This window comes from Glarea lozoyensis, assembly GCF_000409485.1.
Source record: "Glarea lozoyensis ATCC 20868 chromosome Unknown GLAREA18, whole genome shotgun sequence".
Classification (NCBI taxonomy): Eukaryota; Fungi; Ascomycota; class Leotiomycetes; order Helotiales; family Helotiaceae; genus Glarea; species Glarea lozoyensis.
This window is the reverse complement of record NW_007360992.1, coordinates 262,313-273,349: the sequence shown is the minus strand read 5'-3', so window position 1 is coordinate 273,349 and position 11,037 is coordinate 262,313. Positions and strand designations below refer to the sequence as shown.

Genomic DNA, 11,037 nt, shown 5'->3' with positions numbered 1-11,037 from the left:
TCGGCGACCACGAGGGCGCGGGGTATGTTCGATTGACAGGTATAGGATAATACCTATCCCACGCATACCCATAACCCATACATAACAAACCATACATACATAAATAGGTTCAGCCGCAAAATCACAAAAATAGAAACACACGCATGAAAACCGGTTCACTAATCGTCAACCAAACGTAACATTGATCCATATGATTCGCTAATCTGATCCCTATCCTATCCAACCCTCCTCGTAAATGCCGAATTGAGAAACCATTTCGTCTCTAACTACCACTCCGTATCCCTTTATACCCCATACTAAATATGCGAGATATGATTCGTATGTTCTTACAGTAAAACCCCTGCCGGAAAAATAATCAAAAATACAAGAACCATGCATGTAGCAGTCCAAGAAAGAAACGTAGCTCCGTTGCCAGAACATAAAACTGAGCGAATGGTATCAAAGAACGCCGCCCAAGTTAAGTATATTCCCAAAAGAGTAGCGAACCCCGCGCTCCCCACCGTCCCCCCTTGTCCATGTATATTCTTAAATGGTATGGTAGATTTCCAAAGATAGTACGCCGAGTAAATGGTAAATGGTGATTAGATGTGAGTTGAGTGAAGTGGGCTGTGTAAAAGAACTAAGATTGTCCTTCCCAGCCGATATCCCTTTGCAAGATGTGAGCGGTGTGATCTATGAATGGAAAATGAGGAAGAACTTACATTGGATCCATCGGACCCAGCCCCATTAGCTGTCTGAACACGCCTTCGCCAACAGGAGTTAACCCTGTCGTTTGATTGTGACTGATGTTCTCCCAACCGGGGACATCGAATTGCCTTCCTGGCGTTTCTGGCACGTTGTAGGTGTTTTCGGGTGTCATGCCAGTACCGCTAATGTTGCTGAAGTCTGCTTGACCTGGAAAGAAATGGTTCATGGGAGTATGACGATTGGGGTCGCTTGATGGGTGAGGAAGAGGACTTGTTTCGTGCGAGCCATTTGCAGATTTGGCGCGATTTGACTGCAAGTTTGGTCTCGAGTCTGACGGTGTTGTTGAGCTTGGTGTTGGTCTGTTAGAGGACGAGTTTGCCGTATCCGGAGAAAGCCCTGAATCGCCACCATTGTAGCTGCTTCCGCCATTTACATTGTTAAGTTTGTTAAACGTATCGAAAAGTGCGGGAGTAGTATGAATTGCCAAATTGCCGAGTGCGCTTTGTACATTACTTCCTTGATCTGTGCCCGTACCATAAGTTGAATCCCAACCTTCGGAACTGTTTTGATTATTGGAAGATGAAGCGACGGGCCCGGCCACCGTTGGGGCTTCCTCCTGTATCTCTTCTGGTAATCTCATATAAGTACATTCGTTTCTGGGTTGTTGGGGAAGCCCGTTAAAACCTGCTCCTGGTTTAGGTTTGCAGCCTGCCATACCGGCCTGTGAATTGTGAGCAAAGTTTGCGTGTGGGAAAGGATCAACTTACGTTATCTTCACCGTACGCAAATACAGTTTTGTATTTTGGGTTGCGCATACCAAGCCCCTCAAGATCAACATCGAGTTGTACCAAGAACGACTCTGTGAGGGGGTTCTTCCTTTTCAGGGCATTCATAGCTGAAAGTAGGAATCGCAAAGAGTCTCCAATTTGACTATCCTCTGGTCTACTCTTCAAGTACTGGACGAAAACTCTTGCCGCAACATAAAGACAGAAGGATATAAAGGGATTCATCTTCCAGCCATTAGCAACCAACTTGTCAAGACTGCCACAGTACTTACCGTTGATAAATCCATGTGAGAGACCATTCGCATTACGCTTGCAATCTCATTAGCTGCATTGATACATCGTATCTTGCTCTCAGCGCTGATTGAAGATGGAAGCCGGTTCTTGTCCGCTTTGTAGATGGCGGCCTGGTGTAGACAGATGGTCGATGTGTGGATGTTCATGTTGGTGAATACGATGTTAGGATTGTTTAAGCCGTTGGGTAGCTTCAGGTTGGATGGTAAAGAGAGCGAGGTGTTGAGTAGAATGTTGTCCATGTTTCTGTGTCGTTTCCAGAACTCGCCGTTCAGGTCATGATCCCGATCATCATCATCTGGGCGATGTAAATGGATCAAATTTCGCCCAAAGAGACAGGCCATTAGCACGATACCTGCAAAGGGAGAGAGATTGGAAGCCCCATTGGGATCCATAGCTTGTGCGAGAGATTGAGTAGTCTCTGCTTTACTCATATCGAAAGCTTCATCAGATGAGGGGAGATCAGATAGAATGTCCTTTTCGTCGATCGTCATCGGCCATCCCGTCCCAATACTCGCATATCGATCTTCGCAGAACGCCATCCAAAAGGTTCTTCGTCTCTCCTCGCGTTCTGTCCAGTCCCGAGGAGGTGGAAGACACTGCTTTACGTCAAGTCCAGCTCCATCCATTTTATGTAGACTCATCCTAAAACAAGATTAGGCAATGCAATGCATTCATGAATCCCTAACATCACTCACATCTGACATAATCGAATCGCTGTCCCCGTACTGATCCATGCACGTGGGAAGTACATCATTTTGAACTCGTATGATGCCAACAAAACGTGTGTCTGAGCATTGGCGACGGAAATCATATGCTCTCCATGGCCTTTGAGAGAGTCCGATTCTACGTATTTTCGACTTCGCTGATAGAAATGGTCTTTGAGGTCAAAGAATTTCTCAACCACAGACGCTGCAAGAGCCCACATAATATATCGCAAAGCGACCGGAGGTCTTTGGCTTGGTGCCCTGATGTATAGTCAGTATAGGTGTAAAGGCTTCAGTAGGTGCACCAGGGTGGAAAAGTGATAGGTTATCGTTTTTTTCGGTGCAATATGCATGGAGATTATCAATTTGACTCAGAATGAATATTAGTGACTTACAGGTTCATCGCTGCTAAGTATCGGTATTTATGTATCATTGGTAAAGAAGGGTGTATCTTGTCAAAGTATATGGTATGCCTGGCTTGATTAGTTCAAGTAATGCATGCATGATCGACATATCACCCACAGTTCGTCAATCGTCTCCTGTGGAGGCAATGGTTCCTCTAGACCAAGCCCGATCATCTCCCAAGTGAACGTGCTATCATCGATTCCCATGCTCATGTTCATGTCGGCTGTAAAATTTATGTCTTCCATTGGCGGTTGAATAGGGGAGTCTCCATTAAGTCCCCATCGTTCAGGATTGACCGAAACCAAGGGCGGTGTATTGACAGCGAAATCTCCAGCAGGTATGGATCGTGAGGCAGCTCCGTTCATACCGCCAAAGGCATTTACTAAATTGTCTTTGGGTGACGGTACCGGATCCTGGGTCTTTAGCAAAGTCTCTACCTGCTCTACGTAAAGATACAAAGTCAGCTTGTGGTCAATTGTGATCCATTTCCACCACGATGCAACCAGAGACTGCTCACTAAGTCTTTCCTCCAACGCCTTGACATAACCCCTCTTTGGACCTGACTTCCTCCTAACTTCATCATAAGCGCAACTATGTCCCAATCTTGTACATGTCGAGCAACTGGGCTTCGTTCCGTCGCACTTGAGCTTCCTTTTCCGACATATGATGCACGCTATCCTCTTTGGCTTTGGCACTGTATCATGATCTCCACCGCTGCCAGCTTCTCCATTCGTGCCATTTACAGGGCTCTTGCTTCTGTTGTTGTTTCGACCATTGGCGGTTCCTGTAGGGCGCGAAAGGTCGTTGAAGTAATCTTCGGGTGGGGTGTTCGAGGCGGATGACATGTTTGCGGATGGCCCCGTTCTCATGCTCTCGGGGTAGCGTTGATGGTCGAATTGGTTTTATGGTCCTCTCGCAACCCTCTTGTATATGGACGCGGCTGAAAGCAGCGTTATAGTTGATCTGAGGTTGAGAAAGAGATGCGAATGAGACCGTGCCGCACGAGGCGAGGTGTCAATGCCGCGATAGTGGCGCTACCGGTGTGAGGGGCAAGCCTTTGATGGATAGATATCTACAACCGACTTACATATGTTTCAAATATAATGAATGGATATACAAAGCCAGACTTTAACGAAATTCATTGAAAGAATATGCGATACTTTTAGTATAAGTTAGGGGATTGGCAGTGCCGGCGACCCTGAATCCTCCAACTTTGGTCTAGTCGAGATCCCCGTCGATGAAGAACCACAGGCCCAAAATAGGTGGAGCGCGGAGCCCGTGGGATGCTTCAGTCGAGTCAAGTATCAAACAAAAACATTCCAAGACTCGACGCCAGCGCGATTGTGCAGCGAAACAAATATTTGGACGGTGGCTGTGTTAAAGGATCACGAACATTATCGTCGACATATCTACTCATTACCAGTCACGTTCGCCGGGCCTGATCTGTACCAGAATCATGGCTTGCTCGGGTGGTGCTCGACTGCAGCAAGAAAGGTTGGGTGGAAATGAATCACAACGGCTACGGCTGAAGCCACGCATGGAACCCTTTCCCAATGATCCCTTCGAGCAAGCTTTGCGAGCTCGAGCAGAGACTGGTAGATGTCCGACGCATCCCCAGGCACCAGCAATTCGAAGCTTCTGATTCCGTAAGCTCATAATAATCACGACTCCACGTGTGCTCTAGAGGTTGCACAGATATCCTTACCCGCAAGGTTCGAACCACCCCTTTTCAGCCTTGTGGGGATGCTGTTGACCAACCGTTGCGAGCGGTGAGAGCTTCTTTAATAAGGTAAGCGAGTCGGTTGAATATTTACACCGACTCCTGGGAGCCAGATGCTATGTATATGTCTGAATTACAGTAACATTTGACAATGGTTGAGGCTGCTGTGATGACGTTCTTGCCACGAGGCCATTGATGGCCTTGAGTAGAGGTAGCAAGGGCGGATCATTTGTGGTATCAACTCAACTTGGATATGTGGCATCTTTCAGTCAGAACACGGATTGCCCTTGATCACTTTTGCAACCAAACTCAAAACGCCTTTGCTTGATACATTGAAGCTGTGACAAAGAAAGCTTAGTGGCAGCCGAAAATCTAGCAGATAAGCCTGCCATTTTGGCCAAGTCAATTAGAGGTAAAAGGGCATGAGACTGCTGTGCCAGGCTATAAATTCGTGTAAATTCATGGTATTTCCCCACCAGGTTTCCCTTTAAACGCCTGTACTCCCATCCAAGACGATTCTACAATTCGCATGCGATCCAAGTCAGCTTCCAAATTGTTGGGTGTGACAGATGTCAAGGCATTATTCCTATTCGCCCTCTCTATTTCCTCTCAGGGTCAACTCCCAGAATCTTAAGCATGCCGCCTTCCGCATATGCCAAAGAATAACGACTTGGATGCCACGCGACGACAGGGCAGGGGCCAGAAGTCTTGACTGAATGGACTGGATCTCCGCTTTCGGTATGCGCGATCTCCAAGCCGGCTCCTTCGTCGCTCCCTCCCACAAGATAGCTACCATCAAAAGAGAAGGCTATACTTCTGACTGGTCCAACCATTTCTGTTAAAGTTCGCTGACAATGCCACTCTGTGGTATCCCAGAGGGCAATAATGGAGTCTGAGCCTCCAGTTGCAAGCCATCGTCCGCTAGGCGCCATTTCAACCGAGATACAGGAAGATGTATGACCATTCAGTGTAAATGGGGTTGAGGGGTCATAGCTGGTGGTGAAGACTGGTTTAAAATCAGGATATGACAGTATTTTGACTCGACCCTCTCCAGTCGTGAGGAATACTTTCGTTCCGCTGTTGCAAAAGCATATTTGATTGGTCTGGACTGGCTGTTGATGAGAGGCTAGCGGTGTTGAAGACGTTGGAGAGAGAATGTATAAATTGTCGGCCTTGGTAGTTAGTGTTGGCACGAAATGGTTGGTATGAGAGGATCAGCGGCTGGAAATTACTTACCTTATTTCCTACGACGAGGCTTTCTCCGTCTGGAGCCCAAGCCAGAGTGATTGCATCACCTAGCCCTTTGACCTCATTTATAACCGCTTTGGTTTTGACATCCCAGAACCTCACAACGCCGTCAATGGAGACGCTACATAGCTCCGCCTCCTTGACTGGGTTGAATGCTACTTTCTCGATGCCGGCTGTGTGGCCCTTCAGCTCTGTAGAGTAACGAACATGGACTTTCTCTGGATTCCATCTATATTGAAATTAGCAGTCCAAATCGAAACCTGATTCCAACCCTTTCAGACTTACACCCGAAGAGTCCTATCACTAGAACCAGTTGCTACTAATGTACCAATTGGATTCCAAGCAATTGATCTTAACCTAAATTTACATTAGCCAACGCCATCTTCATAGAAAAATAAACGATGCATCTGGAATGAAGAGCTTGACAGAAAAGGTACCAAAACGGCTAGGAGACTATGAAACAACACTTATCAAGCCCCCTAACAAAAATGAAAGATATCGTTGCTTGTGCCCCCCAGAATGCTCAGTTGTTCTTGTTGTCTCATATGAGACCTGAGGCTGGATCATGATGGAATGAAATTGAAGTAAAAGAACATACTGTGAAGAAACCCCGCGCGCTGATGGATCATTATATGACTGAGTTCGAAGATTGCTCAAGTACCCAGACACTCTATCCTTTGGAACACTCGAGCGTGGCCGTGGAGGTGCCATTGTAAGAAAATGCTTTCCGTGTGGAGCCTTGCTGTGAGCTCTCCGACCCTCAACAATAAGAGCTACGTACTTTTAGGATAACCTGGCCTTATAATGAGTCGGACCACAGGTATTGCATGCTAGACTGTTTGGTAATGTTGGAGTTGATCTGGATCACTGAGATCGGTTTGCTAGTGAGTTGTAGCTAGAATGCAGGGGTTCCACATCGCGAACAATTTCTAGGGTCGCTTGTTCAATAATGGCCGTAACCACCTCCGAAAGCACTGATCTCACCACTTAAGCTCGCCGACGTCTCATGCAGCCGTAATACATCCTACACTGGCATTGTAAATCAGATTACCGTCGTGCCAGTCTGCGGACATGCGACCACACGAATGAAGCATTTAAAGGCATTGCGCAGCCATGTACTGGCCCATTGGAGCTCCACGAATATATGCGGCCAGCAATAGCAAAGCAGATGCACGACGGTACGAATTCGATGAGGAGGAGGACGACGACGCTGAATCGCGCGAGGCTACGGAAGGGAGTGGATCTTTGTTGAATGCTCCAAGTGTGGATGGCGAAGGCAATCCAGAAGCGGAACTTCCACCCATACCCAAAACTCCAAAAACTCCCATCACTCCTGGAATAAAGCCCGTGGAGCAGAACGATTCTCAGAGCTATTTTTCGACACATGGGCATGGAAACGGGAGGCACTACTCTCGCTCCACCGAGCGGGACCCCCTCCTTGCCATGCAAATATCGCGGACTGGACATTTATTTGCAGTTATTACCTCGACCACCTTGACTATATGGCAGACGAAGGTATACTCTCTTTCAATTGGGAAAATTCAAGCTGACTCTATAGCCAACTGCTATCCTTGCAGTTGTAATACGCTCCCACAAGTCATTGAGTACATACGGAACCAATGTGTCCCTTCTTGTCCGCCCAGACTCCGCAATCTTTGTAGTTCAGACCACTTCGGGATACTTGATCACATACACATTGGCAACGGACCCCGATGCCCGAGTCTTTCGACCGCACTTTTCGAGTAGCACGAGCGGGCAAGCAAGAAGACAAAGCAACTTCACAGGGGCCAGGAATGGAGGGGATCGAATACTATGGGGTCCCGGTGAAGGAGGTGGGGTGCGCGAAGTCAGTGTGAGGTTTCGGATGGTTATAAAAGTCGATGCTGGAATTGCAAAAGCTTTAGCTTTGGATGATGAGCTTGTGGTAGCCACCCAAAAACCTGCAGCTGTGCAATGCATCAGATGGACGCCAGATTCCGCAGGTAATCAGACAAGTTACGAACTTTTCAATCGTATGGAATGGCTCCCTAAAAAAGTGAACGTGACGGAGTTGATTCATGATAGGCCAATGAATCTATCTTGTTGGGTCACGAATGATGGTAGAGCCTACGCAGTACAAAGACTTTCTCAAGCTGTTCCGGCAGATGGTCCGCAGAAGCTTTTCCGGGGTTACTGTTTCCATACACCTAAATCGCCTGACAACCATGCAGTAAAAGCGGCTATTAATGCCAGATTCTCTCTTATTGCTATTGGATGCTCTGATGGGACTATTCAGGTCTACACGGCCAGAGATTATGTGGGAAACATTCCAGCTTCACATATCCACAGACTCTCGGTATCGAGACAGACCTCAGGCTCCATAACATGCTTGTCATATTCTCCAGATGGCTACTGCCTATTTGCCGGTTATGAGAATGGCTGGGCAATCTGGAGCGTGTTCGGAAAAGCCGGTGCCACGAGTTTTGGCTCAGATAAAAGGATATCTGACACTCATAAGGAAGGCTGGCTTGACGGTGTCAAGGAAGCCAACTGGTTTGGCGGTGGTTCAGAAATTCTCATCATCGGAAATGATGATGATCGAATCTGGACCTTGGAAATGGCTAGAAGTGGCATAACTGGTTGTTATACATCCTCCAACATCTCACGAACCTTGCTTCAAACCACTTCGAGTATAATGGTGTATCGTGGATACGATTTGCCGGACCTGACAACAATATCAGCTGAATCATCGCTTTGGCACACTGCTCAAATTCCATCTAGTTATCTTGTTGATCAATGGCCTATACGATGCTCGGTTATTTCTGCTGATGGTAGATATGTCGCTGTTGCTGGCCGTCGAGGGTTGGCGCATTACAGCGTCAATAGTGGGAGATGGAAAACTTTCGTGAACGAGAACATGGAGAATGAGTTTCAGGTTCGCGGAGGAATGTGTTGGTATCAACATATTTTGGTTGCAGCTGTCGAAGCTGGTGATTCCTTCGAAATACGCTTGTATTCTCGAGAGTCAGCACTCAACGGCTCTTTAGTGCTTCATTCTCAAGCGCTTCCAGCACCAATCGTACTTATAGCGCCTTCTGGAGAAGATTCGTTGCTTGTCTACACATACGACAATCTTCTTTACCACTATATTATTACATCTTCCGCGGAATCGGTTCAACTTATTCAGGTGGGACAAATTGCCTTCCACGGAATAGTTAGATCGCCAGCACGAGTACGAGGCTTAAGTTGGATATTACCGGATGAGCAGCTGTTAGAAGGAGACCCTTCTCAGGATGTCGCTGTAGCGACGGTTTTATTCCTCGTCGATGGGAAGCTGGTGCTCCTCCAGCCGTCACTCAACGAAGAGGGGAGGTTAAAGTATGACATGCGGGTCATTACCCAAAATGTGGAATACTATGCACTGATAAGGGACCTTCCTTTTGCAAGCTCACCACGAAATTTGGACCATACTAATAGTTATAACGACGATGCCAAAAGCATAAGCGAGGGGACTGGCCTAAAGGACTCTTTATGGATCTTTGAAGGCAATGAAATGAAGGTCTGGACGGACGTTCAAGATGTTCTTCGATCAGCACCATCCGAGTTAAGCAGGGAGCTCCCTCCACTCGTATCGATACCTGTAGATTTCTATCCATTATCAGTTTTACTTGGGAAGGGCATTCTACTTGGACTTGAACCAGATCTGGTTCAGCGCCGAGATGTGAACTTTGCTTTCTTCAAGTTCACAATCCGGGTACGTCTATCGCCTCTATTCCGTCAACATAACTAACCATTCCCAGACTCACCTATTCATCCCCCAAGTCCTCCGCTTCCACCTCTCACGCTTCGACTCCCCCGCAGCCCTCCACCTAGCCCACCAATACCACACCCTCGAATACTTCCCGCACTCCCTCGAAATCCTCCTCCACACCGTCCTCGACGAAGAGGTCGACCACACCCCCTCCCCCGAAACCGCCCTCCTCCCCGTCGTCCTATCCTTCCTCTCCTCCTTCTCCTCCTACCTAGACATCGTCGTGCAATGTACACGCAAAACAGAAGTCCGTTCCTGGCGCACCCTCTTCACATACCTCCCACCGCCCCAAGAACTCTTCGAGGAGTCCCTCCAACGTGGATCCTTGAAAACAGCTGGTGGATATCTTTTAATCCTGCATACCTTTGAGGAATTAGGCTCCAGTAGCGAACAGCTCGTTCGTCTCCTCAGTCGTGCCAAAGACGAAGGCGATTGGGAGTTATGCAAAGAACTCGCTAGGTTTTTGCAGGCGCTTGATGAGAGCGGGAATACGTTGCGTGAGGCGTTAGAGATGGTGGATCTTAAGAGCCCCGGCGTAGAGAGGGAGTATCAGAGTTTCATGTTTGAGGGGAGTAGATTGAAGGTTCCAAGACCGACGAGGCAGATTCCTGCGGATGATAGTGGCAGAGATAGTAGTGGGAGTCGGAGTAGGAGTCCCGGGGAGAGGAGTGAGAGTGATTATTTTGGTGATGGGGTTGGGGTTTGAAGATTGGATTGGATTAAGGGGGAAAATGAATTTTAGGTGTTTTTTTGGTTTAATTGGGGTTAATGAGTGGTTCAGGGAATTGAATAGATGATCAATCGAACACTTTTGTTTACTATTCCTCTCCTGTGGACTTTTTATCCATGGGTTCATTCTATACCAACCATCTTCGTCAGTCTTTCCTCAATCAAATCCAAAATCACATTACCAAGATCTACCTCATACGAACCGACCAATAACTACACTTCGTTCCCCAATCCAATAGCTATCCCACCAGGTACATCCTCTCAACTTCCGTAAAAGGAAAGCACGACCCTCAGCCCTTTCGTCTCACGTACCTCTTACAGTCCCATTCTCGTAAGCCAAGCCATGCTTTAAAATCTCACTCTCACCCTACGAGGAGGCGAAGTCTTAATAATCTACCTCTTATACCCTCACATTTGATCCATCCGGGACTCCGAACTTCTATACGTCTTTATTAACAAAAACTCAAAACTTGTCACTTTTTTGACTTTCGTCACACAGCAGCACAAAATGGAAACGCTGAAATTGCTTCCAGCGGAACGCGAAAATGGACCTGAAATCCTCGCGCTGTTCATGCATACATTCAGTGATCCCGTAGAACCCATGTTCTTCGTGCTCTTCCCGCGGGAAGAAGAAAAGTCTCGCGCTGTGGAGAGGATGTGGGGTGGTAATGATGC

The 11,037-nt window shown here is 47.4% G+C and overlaps 3 protein-coding genes across 3 annotated transcripts; 1 reads left to right on the top strand and 2 right to left on the bottom strand.

Annotated features, from left to right (window-relative positions):
- Positions 1–619: 619 nt before the first annotated feature.
- Positions 620–3,720, bottom strand: GLAREA_12318 (Zn2/Cys6 DNA-binding protein; the record flags this gene model as incomplete). The annotated part of the gene is made up of 6 exons (XM_008083100.1): positions 620–647; positions 702–1,408; positions 1,455–1,697; positions 1,745–2,408; positions 2,462–2,731; positions 2,993–3,720. The coding sequence occupies 6 exons, from the start codon at positions 3,718–3,720 to the stop codon at positions 620–622; spliced, it is 2,640 nt and encodes an 879-aa protein (XP_008081291.1).
- Positions 3,721–5,194: 1,474 nt separating this feature from the next.
- GLAREA_12317 (WD40 repeat-like protein) lies at positions 5,195–6,554 on the bottom strand (the record flags this gene model as incomplete). Its single annotated transcript, XM_008083099.1, has 4 exons — positions 5,195–5,767; positions 5,832–6,072; positions 6,129–6,200; positions 6,442–6,554. 4 exons carry the CDS (start codon positions 6,552–6,554, stop codon positions 5,195–5,197), a joined length of 999 nt encoding a protein of 332 aa, XP_008081290.1.
- Positions 6,555–6,956: 402 nt separating this feature from the next.
- Positions 6,957–10,339, top strand: GLAREA_12316 (WD40 repeat-like protein; the record flags this gene model as incomplete). Its single annotated transcript, XM_008083098.1, has 3 exons — positions 6,957–7,358; positions 7,402–9,576; positions 9,623–10,339. 3 exons carry the CDS (start codon positions 6,957–6,959, stop codon positions 10,337–10,339), a joined length of 3,294 nt encoding a protein of 1,097 aa, XP_008081289.1.
- Positions 10,340–11,037: the final 698 nt, after the last annotated feature.